The following is an 18771-nucleotide window of genomic DNA, read 5'->3' as shown; positions in this document are numbered from 1 at the left end:
CTTAGGGGGCATGTGGGAAAACCACTGAGCAGCAGCTCTGATCAGACACACCAGATGAGATGGTCATCCAGCTTCCCCCGAGTGTTTCCCTTCAGAGGAGGGTAACATACATCACAGCATCCTCGAGGAGGAGCTCAAGGTTGTAATCCCCTCCAGCTGGGATCAAAGTGATATGTGGTGCTGCTAATTACAAAATGCTGTAAATATATATTCTACCATACAACCTTTCAAGGTTCACTATAGAGCATAACCCTCCTGGTCTTCCTGAGGCTCTTCCTTATCCAAGCGCCTATTAGCTGCTGAACTGAGCAACTGAGGGCATTCCTTGCTGCCGTTAACACATTTTAAAGAAACCCATTTTATTAATATTTTCACACACATAAAGTAATTCAGCTGGACTGGAAACTGTCCACACAAATTCTCTGTGACTACACCACTTACACTCTAATTCTCCCACTTCTACAGAGCAAATCACTCCTACCTTCTGCTATGTCCTGGAGCTGAATAGACAGTGATAACTTTCCATGGGACAGATAATTAAATTAAATCCCTTCAATTCCAGAAGTTATCACAATTCGGAGTGAGCACGACTTTGTCTGCTAAACCCTTGAGGTTTGTAACAAAGGGTCTAATACTCTATATAATTTGTATAATGACAAGTGTATGAAAATGGTATAGGATTTTTCCATACGAGCAGCATCCTGCATTGAGAAAACATCTCATTATAAATGCGTCCTCTGAAGCACTCTAACCCTCTAAAAATACAGGCTAAGAGTGAAGTCACACTGTATTAAGCACTGTAGTATCTATTTTATACAGTTCTTATGCAACCCAATTCACCAGATGCTTTACATAGTGCCCGCTAAGGACTCAGGCATCCTTTAAGTCATCCTGTCACCAGTGGAGAGCCACACATGAGTGGAATTGTGAGTGGATTTTGATTAGGTTCTCTGTGTAAGTGGATTTTACACAGCTGCCCATTGCTACAGGTTAGCATCAGAGACAGAAGGCCAAACACCTCCACTGTCCATGGCAGGAAAAGGCTGCAGGATTTGTGTTTCAGAGAGTGACCCACAAAAAAAAAACATGAGGAGATGAGCCTTGCTCTTCAGTTGAGCCCAAAGAGCACTACTGCTGAGCACAGCCCTAGCCTGCAGCTTTTGGAAGCTGTTATGATGGCTTAGAGACATTTGGACATGAGGCTTGAGACCTTGGCCTGGCCAGATAGTACCTGAGAGAACTAATGTAGGATAAAAGCAAGTTCCTTTTCCAAGTACCTTCTGATGCAAATGGTTACTATGTGGGAAGAGAAAACAAAGTCAAACCCTCAGCAGTGAAAGGAAGGTCGTGTAACAGTGAAGACCAGGGGTTACACCTTGATCCCTTCCTGCTGGCTAGAAAGGCCCTTGGAGAAGACTATTGATAAAGTGGGTATGATATTGCAAGTCCAATGGCCAGGGGGTTTTGCTTAGGTAAACCCCACCTGGCAAGGGATGTCTATGGACAGAGAATGAGATGTGGCTGGTCTCCAACAAGGCATACTCTGGCTCTTTAGGAAGTCTATAGGACTTGCAAGTCCCACCCAGTGTCCAAATCAAGCTTAATAAAAGTCACAGCTCTAATGATTGGAAGGTCAGACTCAAGCCCAGCAAACTGGTGAGAAAAGGGTCTTAAATCAGCGTAACAGCAACTAAAGACAACTACCATTATCTATTGTAACACATGAGTAAATCTGTAATACATCCTTCCCTCTACACAGGATTAATTCTCAGATTAGCACCAGAAAACCATTTAAAAAAGAATTCATATACAGTACTCAGTCTTAACACATGAGTTTGAAAATCTAACCACTGCGGAAGTAACTTTCTCCATCCCCTTCTCTGACAAACATTACATTTCTGTTCAAACACTGGGAGAAGCCATTCTGTTTAGTTAATCCTGACCTGTCGAAGAAGACACGTTAAATCAACACCTGTCACTTTTTAGTGATTCCTTAGAGTGAATAGCCTTCGCGATGGATTTTCTCTGGCAAGGAATGTAACAGAAAGGGAATGTGGTGAATGAAGGAATTCTGCAGAAAAGCCACTCCCAATTTAAAGCAGACAATGAGCACCAGAGCTAGTGTGGAAGTAATTAATTCTAATCACTTATGAGACAATAAAATTTAATTATGGGTTCTTTGAAAACTAAAAACCCAACAATTATTGCTAATAAGCTTTTCTGGATGGCAGATAGTGAACAGAATTTGTTGAGGCTGTTTTTCCTGCAGTTAATTAAAAAAAAAAATAAATCAGCTTTTAGTTAAGGATGACTAGGCTTACACTAGCATATGAAACAGTGCTATTGCGCTAAGTTGAGATCCCACAGGAGAGAAATGCAGTCTTTGAGGAACTCTTGGATATGCTTTTGTATAATTGGCATTCTCCTCTCTGCTGAGGTCTCAGACCTTTATTATCTGTTCAGAGGTACTTTCATCTCAGAACAGCTGGATGTCTGCAGCTTCATTTCAGGCACATTCATGCTAGTAAGAACAGAAATTGCAAGTGGCTGTTTTGTCATGCACTCATTTAGGTGCTGTACAAGAGCTCTACTTGGGGAGTAACAGGGGGAGTAACAGTGGTGGTAACCCAGACCACAGCACAACCAGGTGACTCCTGATCTATGGTGATGTGGCTGTGGCCCATATTCACTCTCTTCCTGCATCAGATGCTGCTGCAATTTCAAATAGAAAATGAACTACTACCCCTTCAGTCTAGCAGCGTATCTCACCCAGCCTGAACTGCATGAGGAGAGCATGAGGATGGAGAAGGACCACCAGTTAAATTCTGGTATTTCTCATTTTGATACTCCACTCATCTGTTTCTCTCTCCCAGCTAGCTATGGAGCATGACTTTGCTTGCACTTGAAATAGCTTCCAGCCCTTTCAAAGTATAACAACCTCTGAGGCTATCATATCTACCAGAAATGACTTAAAAGCATTTACTAACAAATGGAAGCTGACAAATCTGGAATTTGCCCAGTAAGTTAAACGTCAGTCCTTCTTCCCCTGTACTCTCTATCTGTGCCCTTTGGGGCCTGTGCCTAAGTGCCCTTAGGAGTCTGTATTTTCTCTGTGTGGTTTGCACAGTGTTCAGATGGTGAATCGCATTACTATACTATATGTTACAAAGGTCCATCATAACATGGGCATATACCTGCTCCTCACCACCATAACAGGATTTCTTTGTTTACCTAACAGCCATGCTTTGCTGTCCATATGAAAACCTCACAGCAGAGACTCCCCACAAGATACTATTGCTGAGGCACCATGTGCTTGGGTATCTGAATGAGATATAAATGATACAGCATTGCTGAGACCTTCATTTCAGGATCAACAGCTCGGGCTAAGATGCAGAATAGATAAATACTGGTACCTTTATAGCTGTTGGAAGAGCACTGCTAAAGATTTCAATGCTTATTGTAGGACATACTAAGAACTCAGACCCGCTGGCAGTAAGAACACTTTGCTTTCAGCTGGCCACATCAATGCATTCAGAATTTGACTAAAGGCTCTAGGTTTGACTCTCAGCAAAGGTCACATTTTGACTGCTTCGCCTCCACCATTCTGTCTCTCATGAATCATAAAAGGCAACAAACACTTCATCCCATGCCCCATGATGCTTAGTCAGAACACAACCCACTTTTCTAAGAGTTGTTCCAAGTGCTTCTGTCACAAGGGGATGGATTGTAACGCCTCTCAGAGACAGTGAATAGCAGAAGGCTGTTTTAAGCTATAATGAGGTCTCATTACTACAAGAGATCTTGAAGGACAAGAGCGTGGCAGCATTTAGTAATGCTCAGGAAGTCAGAAAAAAGAACAAGATTGTCTAGAGCTAGAAGAGCAAATGTTTTTCCTGAAAAGGTGCCTGATTCTCTATGATTAATATCTTGGGCAATCATTTACACTAGGGGCTAAAAGCAGCATAAAATAAGCACAGCAACATTATGCTGGCTTTGCACTAGTGTACATAACTCTGTAAAGGCTGACAAAAAACATATCCATACAGTTTAAGAAACTTCATGCTATAAGAGTAAAAAATTGACATTTAATAACAAGAAACTTGCCCTGGGAGCATGAATTGTGCCAGAACTACAAACTCTTGGCCCTCCTTGCAGCTCCCTGCAAAACAGCTGCACTTGGTACTCTTGGATACTGCCTCAGATCAACCAGAGCATTCATCCAAGATTATTGTAATCCCAAAGCACTAGCATTACTCCCTAGCAATTATTCATCTTTTTCCCCAAAGTACATTATCATAAGGCTTGAACATAATTTACAACCAATGCTTTTGTCTCTCAGTTTCAACTTTACAAACTTCCCTGAATTAAGAGAGTTTATCTCAACTGGTATTATCAGTCTGCAGAATTCAATATATTTTAATTATGAGGACAAGTAAGAGTTTAGCCTGCCTAGTTAATGACAAAGTATCATGCTCTCCATTTAATTAGGACACATTAAAAGGTTCATATTTAAATTCTGTTCAATGTAAGGGTGAAACAAACGTTACAGTGTGACTAGGTTATTCCCTATAAATTATATTATGCAGTGTTAGACATCGAGACGCAGAAGGAAGTCAAACAGAGGTTTTGGGTACTATTTGGCAACTGTCTGTTGTATCATAGCAGATTTCATTGTCTTGCAAACGGCTATAGCAATAACTCTGATATACTTCATATGGCATGGCAGCACCTCCTGTCCTTGCAGGGATGACAACAGCACTAAACGTCTGCTGAAAGCTTCCCAAGGTCCAGGGCTGCTCTGACTATGATCTGGTGTTATAAACACTATAAACAGAAGGAGACAGAAGCACTGTCTCTTTTACCACCTCCTCTTGGTTCCTGCATGAGCCCAACCTCCTGCTAGCAGTTGTGTCCAGCTGACGGGGATACAGGCAGCAGGTGTGCATCAAGCCACTGTTATTGCACACACGCTGGAGTTGTGGGTTTTAGTATAGTGCTAACTTTCAGTCCCTTCCCTACTTTTATGGATCTCTTTATAATAAAGCATACAGAGGTGCTAAGCTCCCAGTCAGACTCCCAGATGCCTCTGATGCAAACACAGAGAACCAAAGCACAAATAGGCTTTTAAACCTTGAGAGTCCAAAATACACTTGGTGCGTGGGGGAAGGAAAATAAGATGCCTTACAGGCTGGTGGCAACATCCAGTCCAGGAAAACCCAGCAACCTGTAAGCCAAGCAAGACACATTCCTCTGCTCACTGCCAAGAGCTCTTTCAGACCATGCAGTCTTTCCTACTTGGCTACTTTTCCTAGCACTTTCAGAAACCTGATTTTGACTGTTCCAAATGGTCTCAGAACAAAGAGGTTTCTTAAAGCTTTTCACTATTTTTTCCACTTATATAAAGCACATTCTTTCATCTCACTGAGTTTTAAGACCTGGCTTATTAAGACTTTAAGACTATGGCTCCAGAGCGTGGCTCAGCAGACTGACTACTGAGAAAAAAAAAAACATCTGTTACTAGAAATTAGGTCCCTTCATATTTCATCATGGCTCTTGCCAACTTTTCCTGTGTTTATATCAAAAGTTGTGCTTTGTCCTGTCTCTTATACCTTCATGTGTCTCTTTATCAACCCTCTTTTAAGACACTAAAAAAGAATAAAATTGACTGCTCGTAGATTACCAAATTTCTTGCTCTGAACAGCATCCTCTTTCATCAGTCATTGTCACCCTCCCCAAGATCAATAAGAAAAAGACATTTATAAGGTAGAATTTGTTGAAAGCAGAGATGAGCTTGGTACAAAGGATACTAATTGTAACTTTTTTTTTTTTAGATCTGCATTGATCCCAACAGCTGTAGATACTTACAAATCTTTTCCTATAGTGTCCGCGCCTTCTTTACACAAAGAAGAAAAGCATATCGAGAAACAAATTCGGCCAGCATTCAGTGTTTGCACAGGGTAAGCTGGGGGATGATTTCCTGGCACCTTCTGACCATGACAGGAGTTTCATCTTACATCAGTCAGAGCAAAAAGAACTTTTTTTTCTTCAACAGGGGAAAGGGAGGAGACAGCAAAAGGAGATGGAGGAAAAGACAGCTTAGGGGATGGGATGGTGTACATATAGATGGGTCTGATTAAGTGTGGAAGGACATAAGTATCACCTGCTTTGGGGGAGTGGGGAAGGGATTGGTGTTACACCAGAAGCAAAACATTAACACTACTGCGTAATTACAGAGTACTTAGCGCATATTCAGCCCTGGTGTGTTTTTCTACTAAATTCCACTCTAATTATATGAGAGTCTGTGGACACCAAAGAAGCTGTGGTTTAAGTACCTGCAGCTGCTGCAATGAGTAGCAACAGGAATGTATAGATACATGTATACGCATATACACACACACCCACACTGTTAGCTGATTGGCAGGAGCACTGTTTAAGAAAGTTGGATTAAAAGCAGTAAAGGTTTTTCCATTTTCCCACCTCTGCGATGTTTCTTAGCCTGCTGCTCTATCATCTGGCTCCTCACTTAGGTTTCACATGTCCCTCCTGGGGGATCAGGGCTTCTTTCTCTTGGGTACATGCAGCTGAAGAGAAAGAGCATTCGCTTTGTCCTGCTGCTCTTTTCCCACCACCTCCTCACCTCTGAGGCATACAGCAGCTCTGCCTTAAATGATGCGTTTGCTGTCAAACATAAGAATGAGGGTTCCTTAACAGACTAGTGTTCATCAATGCTTTTAAAAAAAAAGAAGGGCAGAATCCAGGCCATGCAGAATTTAAGAAGGAGTAGCTGTCACAATCCTGGGTATTCATTTCATTTACAGCTCACGAGGGAAGTGACAAAATAGAAGAGGAAGAACAAGAGAATACAGACATTTTAAGATGTCGCTTTGTTCACTACTAGAGGTAAAAGCAGGGTGGGAGGATGTGAGATGACATCAGTTGTTAATGGGATTTTTGCCACTGGAAAAAAAAAATGCAGGATGCATTTAGAGAGTGCTGCTTCATTAACCACTGTTAGTCATCCATTTCACAACTGAATGGGTGAGCAGTTGACGGCTCTGGGCTCTTCCAGAGTTTTGGTTGGGTTTTTTTTTTCATTTGTTTTGTTCCTTTGTTTTTTTAATAACATCTCTACTCTAAAAGTGCAAAGCGCTCCCTACGTACAGCAGGCAGGGTTGTGTTCATCACAAAAGCTAGTACTAAAGAAATGCCCATGACAAGAGCACTTGGGATGTCAACCAGATCAGAAATAAAGTCCACACCTAGTTCAAAATTTGGTCTTGGCACTTAGCACCAATTGTTCAGAGATTTCCATACCCAAAGGCATCCCAACCTCTGTCAACTCCTTTTCACCTTTCAATAACAGTTCTCATCAGATTTTATATCCTTCCTGAAATGTTTTAGCATTAATTTTAAAAACCCCAGACTATCTATCTGCCCTTATTTTTTCTCTGCACTCGAAGCTTCTTGGGACCCAAGGGAACCTAAAAGCACATGCAAGACGCAGCCTAGGTTTGCTTATTTCCTCAACACAGACCAAAGTGCACTACTTTCTGTAGTAACAGCTTCAGTACAAGCACTGCTAGGCAGTACTCAGCTCCAGTGCCATATATCAAGCACTAGCTGGCAGCAATATTTCTTGGCAAGGCCTGCAGGTATTGAGGGATACATATGAGGTAGACAACTACAAGCTAGCATTGCCCTGCTGGGTCTGGCATCTCAGGCAGACAGAGCATGACTGGAAGAAAATGCACCAGTTCAGCTTACTCTAGGAAGTATCAGAGAAGTTGTCCAACTTGGAATCTTCCTGACTCCAGAGTATGCTGTGTACATATTGCAACATAGGGAAAAAAGACAGACATGCGCATTCCTTAGCTGGTAAACATTTAGGGGCAGGCACTGTATATACTGCAGGATGCAGTGACATTGGCCATAAAGCTGCTGAAGTCTTCCTGCCATGCGGACAGCAAACGATAACGTGCAACATGTGGCACAGTGGGTGTCTGCTCCATGGACAGCATTTGCAGGCATTGCCAGAGCTGAAAAAGCAGCAGAGAAGTCTGGAGTAAAAGTGAAGAGGTCACTTAATTGGGAGGGGGAAAGCACTGCAACACTTTCACCTCATTTTGAAAGGATTCAATTTTAATGCCCACAATCACGACACAAAATGTTGGACAGCAACACACAGAAGTCTTCGGGGAGTTCTCCACTTTTGAAGACAGACACAAAGCTGAGAGAGAGCCTTTATGATACAGGGACAGCTGCCTGAATTCAGAATGATGAACCAGAATTTAAAAAATAATAACAACAATAATAATAGCCTGAAGGACTGAGCAGAACTTGGAAGCAACTACAGGACACACACATACAGCCTTCCTCTCCCACCCAATCTACAGGCTGAAGAAGATGATTGTTGGCCAGCGTTAAAAATCAAACAAAGAGCAGCTGCATCACACCTGTCAGCTGTTGCAGGGAATTGTGGGGAATTCATGTTCATCTGTCTTTAAAGAGCTCCTGTCACACTCATCGCCATGGCAGATGTCCATGGTATCACTGGGTGGATCAAGCAGGAGGATGTCTAATTGTTACATAAAGTTGTAAAATCCTCAATAATCAGCAATGGAAGGAGAAAGCTATATGTCTTTCTGTGGGCGTTTGGGGCCAGGCTCTAGCAGTCCAGCATGAGAATAGCTGAGAGTATGGACCCAAGGAAGGTGTTCTTAAGGAGGAGCAGGCTTGGTTACGAAAAGAAGGAACAACCCCCATGAAGGATCACTTGTATCTCCTCCCATCTCCTCTGCTATGGTGGTGTCTGGGTCTACACATCTAGTAACTAACTAACATTTGATCCTGTGTGGAAATGGGAAGAAGATGGTGGAGAGGCTTGGAAAAGGATGGCTTTCCCATGAGCCATCAAAAGTACTGGCTAGGAATTAGTCTGTGTGAGTTGGAAAAACAATCAGTGCAGATGCTATAAAATACATGGAAAGATGGTTAGGTGGATGATCTGAGATCCCCCCTCTTTTCTGGTGCCAGAAGCAGTAAGATTGCAGGTTGGAGACAGTTCTTCTATGCAGTGTTTCCATTGTCAAACTGTCTGTAGTGGAAGAGACTCCTGGAGTCCAATTTTCCAGAGTATTTGACAGCTTCAGCAAAAAGTTTTGTCACCTGTCAATATAAAGCAGAGAAGGACTGAGCATTGCAAAGCCTTCTGCAGAAGGCCAAGTAATAGACCAGGCTCCACACTTCTACACTGTCACCCTGAAACTACCCTGTGCAGGTCCAGTCCTTGAGTCCATTCAAATTGATACCAATTTCAAGGTGGCTGTGCATGGGTGTTGGCTCCAGCCCTCTGGAGCCTGCCTGTCCAGCTGGAGAGATGTAGAGGTGCTGGGCTTCTTTGGCAAGACAGCTCTGTCCTGTGAAGGCTGTTGTTTCCCCCTACAGCCCAAGCCTTTAAGAGAACACAGTGTTGTTTTCCTCTCTCAAACTCAGAGATTAAAACTCTGCAATCAAAAGGGTTCAGTGAAATGCATCAAGCAGGTGTGGTAATAAATTTTGGATGGGGACCCCCATTCTGGCTGTCAGTGTGTGTTTCACTAGTAGGCAGAGGATGGGTCTTCAATTTCCCCTTCTTGCTAATCATGTTTGGCATTATCCTGTCTACGAACTTACAGCTTGGCACTCTCCCTGCTCTCCACTCACTCCAATCACAGCAGAAGATTTTGCACAGCTGGACACTAGTTCAAGTCCCTGGGTTCTCTGTCAGCACCCACTGAAATCAACGGGAATTTGGCTGGTATGCTTAATGAGAGCCAGATGAGGTCCTTTTGTGACAGTTGAAGCCACTTGCAAAGGAAGTCAAGGTACTGCTGGCAGCAGGAGTCCCACTTTGCATTACCAAATATCTCTTCTCCTATCAGTGCGTGAAAGGGGTTTGTCAGGAGCTACAAACACATAATGACTGGCAATTGGGCACTACATCAGAACAGGCAGCAATTCCACTTGGATGGCACTTTGGAACTGGATTGCCCCAAGGATCATTCAAGAAAGCCCAGCTACATCCTGCTCTAAGGTTTAAGGACTGTACTGGAAAAAGATCCCACTAAAAATCTGTTCCCATGCATAATTTAAACATGTTACAGGCAATCCTGTGCAAGAAGTTTGCTCTGAAGTGAAAATGATACAGCAACAACTTCAGCTGCAGCACAGGACTCAGGATTTTCTTCTTTTTTTGGTATTACTTTGAGCATGTTATTTTGTATAGTAGCAAAAAGACAATACACTCAAACAATTGTATTTCCATGATTTTGAGGCACATTATTATTTGTCGGAGATAATGAGGGTCCAAACACACTAGAATCTAAGGTCACAAGTGCTTGAAAGCTCTGAAGGCTCTTATGACTAAAAGGAGAAAGAACAACATGGAAAGTACCTGGAAATTAGTGAGCAGAGCAATCCTGCTGTCAATAGCCATCCTCCGGATCACATAATTATCATGGACGAACTCGGTGTTGCTGTTAGGCAGGTTAATCACCAGATCTATTTTCCCATCCCTTACCAGCCTGAAGAGACAATGCACAAGACAGTATCACAGTGTGTCTTGCTTAATGAAAATCTCTGATGAATAGCACAGGCATGCAGGTAAACAACACTGACAATTTTCATTTGAGTTTAGTCTTACATCCCAAGAAAGGAGGGTTGAGGGGTTAAGGGACTAAGCTGGGACTCAGGAATTTGGGCTTTATTTCTGTTCTATTCAGCGAGGCAAAGCAATATTCAGCCTTCATACAGATCAGCACAACTCTGTTAAAGGCATGACTGACTGACTATCATTAAAGGCTAAATATTCAAATCCCATGTACCTTTGTGTGAAAATGTAACATGGAGCAATGCATCCAAAACATATTAAATAGGACTGTTCAATGAGATGTTCATTAATCAAGCTGAAACCTCCCTGCTGTGGCAATTCCAGACAGAATCAGATAAAACAAAACTTTTGGATTGAATCCTGAAGTCCCATTAAATCAGTATCACTGATCTCAACAGGACCACCAATTTGCCCCTTGTATTTGCTGTCCCAGATGTTAACACAAATTTGACAAGGTGAGTATTGCTCTTACCTCCTGACTGGAGGGAGGCTGAGACTCTGGCTTTCCTGCAATGGCCATGCCACAGGATTTGCTGGGATACCGTTAGCATTGAGCCACTCCGAGGTCCCTTCTGTGGCATAAAGCTGTGGAGGGAAAAAAAGGTTACTTACTGTGTGCTTCATAATACAGAAACTTTTTATTTAACTCATGTGGTTCTGACCCAACATGCAGCCTGTTTGTCAGAGAGAATTTTGAAGGGCATTTTTAATCACAAGGGTGTCTCTCCATGTAGAGAGACACACAGAGAACAGCATGACTTTTCCAACTCTTCTGTTATCTGTGATTTGCTGATGGATGATAGTCAATCAATGGTAGTAACACATCCAGAAGCAGTTGAGTGGCTTGGGAAAACCTAAATCCCTCTGACTTTCAGTAGGGCTTAAGTTCAATCACTTTTTTTTCCCCCATTTTTTTTTTTTTGTTTGCCTAGCACTAGGTTTTGAAAGGCAGAACTGTAAATGCAGTAGTTACACTAATGCCACTGAGGAAAATAGTACTTCAATACTTAATACTAAAAAGCTCTCCCTATTTTCTGTGGCCATGTTGTTACTTACCTTTCAGTAGGGCTACAGATGCAAAATGATGCAGAAGAGTTACAAGAGGGATGTAAACACTACAAGTTTCATACATCTGCAGCTTGTGAATATCACTGAAGATGAAGCAGTAAAGACCTTCTCCATATAAAAGGCTTCCCCTTCCTCCCCTCCTGTCATACATGGCATCCTTTTGGCATTTTTGTTTCTTAGAGAACTTAGAGGAGTTTATAATGTGACATCTTGGCTGCAGGCTGATAGCAGAGCCAGGGTTGTTTTTGCCCTTATGATTTAGTCCTGTTTGTTCAATTAAACTATCATGAAAACTTTTAGTTGGGTGATACCTGCTGACTTTACAGATCACTCAGCTAAAAATCCCTGTTATACATGGAAAATGTCCTCTTTTCTCTATCTCCAAATAAACTCCAACATTCTCCATTCCTGTAGCACGCCGAGTACATTTCAGATTTGGAAAACTCTCTAGCTTTAAATAACTGAAACCACCTACCTTGAAACCTTCCTCATGAAGTATCTCTGCTATGCTGAGGAATCTGGGGCGGAAGGACTTCTGAAAAGGAAATTTATTAGATAGAGCATCAAAGTTAGGATTTAGAAACAGGGTTTCATTGAGCAACACAGAGCTCCTACAGGCTGTGCTAAGAGGCAAATACACCTTTCTGTGCTGAGAGTGTGTTTGTCTGTGTGGGTAGACGTGTCTGAATGTGCACATACAGTGCCTTTCCAATAAAAATGTCTGGATCCTGAAGCCCAAGTCACTCCCAGCTAAGACATATTTTGTTACAACACCAGGGTAAGTGTTCCCATATTAAGTTCGACTGCAACTACAGAAGATTTACTACTGCATATTAAATATCTGGGCATTTGCCTTCTCAAATACACCAACTAGAGTCTCCTCTGCTCTTAATTAAACATCATCTTTTCAATTGTTGCTCAAACATTTGGCCTTCTCTTCTGGCAGATAACATATATGGACAGGCTTTGGGCTCCCTTTGGATGCTGTGTTTGCAAATTCACATGAAGAAGAGCCTGTGTATGCGTGAGTTCATTTCTGACTCCCATGGGCATATGGAAACAGAAAACACAAACCCACTCAGGAGACTGGGACACTCTATTCCCATGAGGGACTGAATGCCCAGGTACTTCGGGCACCTTTGAAAGACTCTCTCATAATGCATACCCAGATCCAACATAATTTAGAAGAAGTAAAGGTAAGATGACCTCCTGTAGTCATCTGCACTTGAACAAGCCATTTTAGAGCAATAGCTGACTGAAAATTTGATCCCAGCATAACTTTCTTCTGGATGTTGAAGGTACAGCAATGCAAAGATCAGATGCAACCCATGCCTTTCTGACTGCCAAGGCAGGCCAAACCTCGCTTTTAACCTTAGCCTGATCTGGCCATTTGCAAGCAAAATTATTGCAAGCTCCCTTGTCCCTGCTGGAGCTATGGATAGCTTAACCTTTATGGGTGAGAGAACAATATTCTGAAGGGTGAACGATTTCCTATGAAGAAAAGGAGTCAACAGGTTTTTTTTCCGAGCACTCTGGAAAGAACCTCATTCTGAAAGCCATCTCATTCTGTACACTAACTGCAAAATATAAATATACAATGTGACAGGGTTGGCAGCTTCCCAGCCAGAGAGAACGGTTCTGCCTTCTGGTCAGGGGGGTTGGCTTTCACAACAGTATTATAAACTTCTATCAAACATGTACTGAACACTTGTGACACATAAAACAGCCTCTCCATGAAAAGAAATTACAGCTGTCAGCTTGCATCGGAGCAGCCTGAGATTTACAAGCTGCCTGAAAGAACCTGTATAAGAAGCCATTAGTTACTAAAGGTGAAAAGTACAAGCAGATTTATTTAGTGGAAGATATTTACTGTAAGAAAATTGTATTCTTTTTCTTTTATCGGAAAAGTTCTATTTCTTATAACCTCTCTCTCATGTTTGCTAGCATGCCGTGCTATTTGTAAAGGGCTACATCCTCAGCTAATTTGATACAGCTACACCAGTTCTCACTAAGATTCAGCTCAAAATGAAGCCACCTCATCTTCTGCGATAATCTTGATTCTGTATCCAAATCCATCGTGAAGCATGCAAAAATTCTGGTCTGTAAGGAACTAAGGCAGAAGGTTACCTTGAAACAACAGACTTGGAGTGCTGGGATTTAAAAATAAAATACTCCATCCATGCTTTCCGCATCTCGTGGTCACCAGCACAGATGTAAGACAGATGCACTCCATCCCAGAGATATCACTGAATAGCCCAATCAGGAAAGAAAATAAAATGAGCTTTTCAACTCCTCTTGCATAAAATAGAAATTATTTAATGGCAGACTCAGGGTTTCAGCATCACAGATTTCTCTGAATTGTGAAAAGAGGTCAGATTATCAGCTTGCATAAACTGGCAGACATTCATTTGTCTAGCAAGAAAGTTGTACTCCATTTACCCCAGGAGAGCATCAGACCTCCAAAATCCTGGGGACCCTCGACCTGCACCATATCAGAGTGCTCACAACTGAAGGACAATCCAGCAGGCTCATGGTCCCAGCTGACTGCCCACCCTGCCTTGGGCTGTTCCACAAGTGTCAAGGAGTGCTCTCCTGTTTGACCTTGAGGATGATTACTTTGTCGGTAATGTTTCTGTGTGGCCCTAGTAGGATTACTGCTGAAACTGCAGCCTGAAAGTACACCAACATAAAAGCCCCTCTGCAAGGCTGGGTTCGTTATCTGGGCGTATCAGGATCTGTTTGGACTGCAGATCGCAGCACAGCCATTTGACTCTTGATTTGCAAAATACCCCTGAGTGAAACATTTGCAAGGAAACAAAAATCTCCCTCTCTACTATTGTTAACTACATCTATTTGACTTTCACCCTCAAGAACGCAGCCTCCTCTCACCTCAACATCATTAATAGCAATGGCATAAAGGTGCAGTATACCGAACGACCTAAATATGTTGAGCCTAGACACTTTTGAGAGAGGCAGAATTCTCCACCTTTTAGCTTCTTGTTTCTCTCTTTGCAAGACCTAAAAGTCCAGTGTAAAAGTCAGATCAAGCAACTAATCATGAAGCAATGAAGCCTCTGAAAGATGGTTATGTTTTGAGTTCACCATCCACTGCAGATGAAACATAGCACCTTCCTCAGAGACAACCAAGTGGGCTGGTGTACATGCTCCTGACAAGAACCAGCCCCAAGTGCACCACAACAGCTTACAGAAACCATCCCACAGTTTGAAAGCCAGGGGTCTCGGCTTGGGGAGGCACCTCCACCCCATCACCCCCTCACACCAGTGACATTTAAACATTGTGATCATGGAGAGGGGTGGCCTGGTATCTGTCCTTCTGAGCCTGTATTTCCCCTCTGAGGATACACTGACAACTTTGCCAGTTTGAGGTACATGACCTCATGCTTTTGATTAAAATGAGAACAACACTGCTCGTATTCACAGCCTGCCTTGTGCCTTGATCCTTGTGCTTCTTGTTTCTGCAGTGAAGGACTCCCCTTTCCTCCAGCCTGTAATACTCAGGGAACACCACTCATAGTCTACATGCCAAGTCTAGGTCAGGATTTCAACCTTGCCTTCTTACAAGGCTTTATTTCCCCTCTGTTTCAAAACGGACCATTGAAAAGTAGGTAGGTTACAAACTCCGGAGTGGTGAGGGAGCAATACATGGTTCTCAGCATTAACTTTACAATTCTTGTTTTGGAGTTTAATTATATAAGAAATATGCTGAGATGAAGAGAGACCTATAAGCGATTGATCTGTTGTTTTCAAGTCTCTTTTGCAAGAAAATGAACTGTAAACCACTCATTAAAAAGGACAGAATCTTGTTACTTTTAAAAGGTTATGGGGGTTGAGCTTTTGGGGTTGCTTTATCTTTTTTATTCCTTCTTTTTTTTTTTTTTCTTAAGACCTTTGTACAAAGAACATTTGGCTCAGTTTAACAGATACTGACACAGAACCTACATAAATGCTTTCTATAGCTAAAATTACTCTTTGCTGCCTGTTCCCTTTTAGCTGCTACCAGGAAAATAGCAGGCTTAAATTTTAAACATTGGGCTCTCTCCTTTTTTCTTCTCCTAGCTTTTCTTTTCACCTTTTTTCAATGCTGATTTAAGATATGCAGTGATTAGATATACAGGTACCAACTGCCCAGAGTTTCATACTGAACTTTTAAACTTTATCTAGGTAGCAAGCAAAGACTTCTGCTAACCTGAGGTAACTCAGAGCAACAGCTTCAATCCATAGATGTGTATATAGATGTGTATATTTAAGGACCAAGTGGTGATCTGTGTTAGCAGAAGTCATGTTCCTTTCTGGCCACTTTTCACACCCTTCCTTCACATCCTCTGCTGGCACAGACAGCCCAACACGTTTTTCACACCCCAGTTGTCTGATAGGAAAATTCATGTATTCTGTTTTTTTGTTTTATTGGCTTTATGCAATCATGTAGGGCATTAAACTGTCACATATGATGAGGGATGCTGACAGCAAGAGATTAAACTCTGAAGTCCAAGTTCTAGTCTGGTATGGAATCACTGGACCTACAGAATACGTATTGGAGATGCAGCCCCTCAGAGGAGAGAGCTCTGACAAAATAGGGCAACCAGAAACATTACTACACAAATATACTGTTGGTTCTTCCTTTCTGAGCTACTTACTCCTAGCTCATAGGAGCTGCATGGTAGGAAGCAATATTGGCCATGCAACATCATCAAACAGGGAAAGGAATAATAGCAGCCATGCCTCTACGCAGACAGAAAAGCAGGCTACAGTGTGAAGACTGCTGTCCTTTAATTCCTCGCTCCACTGCACTCAGGTGTATTCCCATCATGACTCCAATGAGGAGAGGAACATGACTGTGCCAAACCTGGTGGAGGTCTCATTGACTGACACTGTCACACCAAAAACTAGCCCCACAATACCCTAACAACATGATGTTTTCCACACCCTCGGGTGACAATACTTCTCTGCCTGGAATGAAATCTCTGCCATCTATGGGGAAAGCTTAGCAGGTCCAGCTTTGCGGTATGGAATCTGTCTCATTGTTTTGAGAGAAGGAGGAGAACTGATTTCAACAGGTCAGGAGGCAGTGTACAGGTAAAGGGAGTTTATATGTCAGGATTGGAAAGTAGCATCCCCAGGGCTCCCTGATCCCAGGCCTCTGCTTGCAGCAGTCCCGGGAGATTGCCCCCAGAAAATTTCTGCAGCTCCCAGTAGATACTATCAGAAGCCAGAGGGAAAAAACTAGGTCAGGCCCAGGGAACCCAGTAAAGATCTCTCCATGGTGTTTGTTCCTCACTTACTGCACTTCAAGATGGACTGCAGAGAAGCACATTTAAGCCATAAAGACACATGAATGAAAACAAGGCAACAGTTAATGAGTTCCTCCATGTCAGCCCTCTCTCAGCTTTGATTTTTAGGACTCACCTGGATTCCAATCAAAATTCCTTCCTTAGGAAACGTAAACCCTGTGGCAAGCATAGCCTTCTGGAAGGCAGAGTACACATCCTCCCCAAAGCACGCAACCTCGGAAAAGGCACAAAGAAGGCGGCATGAGGGTAAAAAACAAAACCAAACCAAGAGCATTGCTTTAAAAAGAAACAGGAATGAAATTTTTAAATAGGCTCTTTTGACTTCTTCACGCAGAATCAGACTGCTTTTGCACGGAGGCTGCAGGTGGAGTGGGGGGGAAATAAATCAGAAAATCATTGCAGACAAATCTCGTAATTTTAATGAAGCAATAACGAAAGAATAAGCAACACTTTAGTTTCAAACAGCACACCAAGGAGTAACAACAATTGATTCTGCTGAGTTATGGGACTGCTGTACACAGCCTCTGCTCCAGTGTTTGTGAGTGCACTGCAAATTGTGTAATATTATATAACGCTGAAATACCAGTGAGTGTTCTGCGTGCAGGCATGTTTCTGTGCGTGTACGCTGCAAACTGGGGTAAGACAGCACTTGTGCTTCTGGCATTTCTTGCAAAGAGAAACCATGGTATATAAAGATGCTTTTCCATTACAAGTCCACAGATGTATGAAATTCAAGTAAAATGTTAATACATACTTAAGAAAACAACAAAGCCATCATGCCAATTCATAATAATTTATTTTATATAAACAAAAACTTGATAAAGAAATTAATAAAAATCTTTTAGCAGTTCATCATTCAGAACTGCCTGTGGAGCTCAGTTGCTTACAGGCTATCATACGGCAATGATCTTCTGAAAGAACTAAACTGTGTTCCTCACCAAAATTCAGAATTCTGATGACAAAAAGAGGAATGCATGAGCTTTTGTGAAAGTTAGAAAAGAAAAAAAAAAAACCCTCACTTCTGGCCAACTCCACACTTGTTGTAAAACAGTCAGAAGCAGAAACTGTCACAGATTTTTCTCTTTGAAATAACAAATCTACACACATATACAGATGGGATAAAGGGGCTGACTGAGAATTGCTCTCCCATTTTCCTCTTATGGTCCTTCCCATCACAGAGTGAGCCCTCACAGTCATGGTCTCACTGTTACCACAGTGAGCAGAAATCAGTATTTCATGTAAGAAGAACAAATGATGATTTGCCAGATCTTCTGAAGTAAAAAAAAGAACAACCAACCAAACAAAAATCCCACAAGGGAAGGGACAAAAAAAATCATGGCTACTAGTATCACAGCTTTTCTCTAAAAGCTCATCCTTGAGTGTTCAGTCTGTTCTATGGTGTATCTGGCTGAGGGGTTATGTGTGTTCTGGACTTTTGAGAGTGGTGGACAGTCCGCTGCCTTGTAGGCTTGGACCAGGGGTTTCCAGGCTGCTGGGAGAGGTTTATCATTACCACGTGGTCAAAACAGCCACAATACTCAAAGGGACCTCCGGCACTGTGTCTGCTACTGTTGTGGGAACCACGACTTCCAGCAAAATACATCTCTGCCAGACAGATGTGACAAATTCAAGCACAAATCAGGCCATGAGCATGAAAAATGTTTTTGAGGAATAATTGAGCATTTTACCCAAAGCAAGTTATTATCCTTACTTCACTCTTAAGAAAGACCTTCATAACTGTCACAT

General features: G+C 42.3%; 1 protein-coding gene across 1 annotated transcript in view; it reads right to left on the bottom strand.

Annotated features, from left to right (window-relative positions):
* Window positions 1–8813: 8813 nt before the first annotated feature.
* Window positions 8814–18771, bottom strand: part of CPS1 (carbamoyl-phosphate synthase 1) — a 98467-nt gene continuing 88509 nt past the window's right edge. Inside the window, exons 35-39 of the mRNA XM_068407709.1 lie at window positions 17141–17239; window positions 12192–12251; window positions 11121–11233; window positions 10433–10562; window positions 8814–9165 (exon numbers count right to left, since the gene is read on the bottom strand). Of these exons, the coding sequence (XP_068263810.1) occupies window positions 9067–9165; window positions 10433–10562; window positions 11121–11233; window positions 12192–12251; window positions 17141–17239 (501 nt within the window). The 3' untranslated portion in view covers window positions 8814–9066. The remainder of the gene's footprint in view (window positions 9166–10432; window positions 10563–11120; window positions 11234–12191; window positions 12252–17140; window positions 17240–18771) is intronic.

Source organism: Nyctibius grandis, chromosome 9 (assembly GCF_013368605.1).
Source record: "Nyctibius grandis isolate bNycGra1 chromosome 9, bNycGra1.pri, whole genome shotgun sequence".
Lineage (NCBI taxonomy): Eukaryota > Metazoa > Chordata > Aves > Nyctibiiformes > Nyctibiidae > Nyctibius > Nyctibius grandis.
Note: the sequence above shows the minus strand (reverse complement) of the source record. Positions and strands in the feature narration are given on the sequence as shown.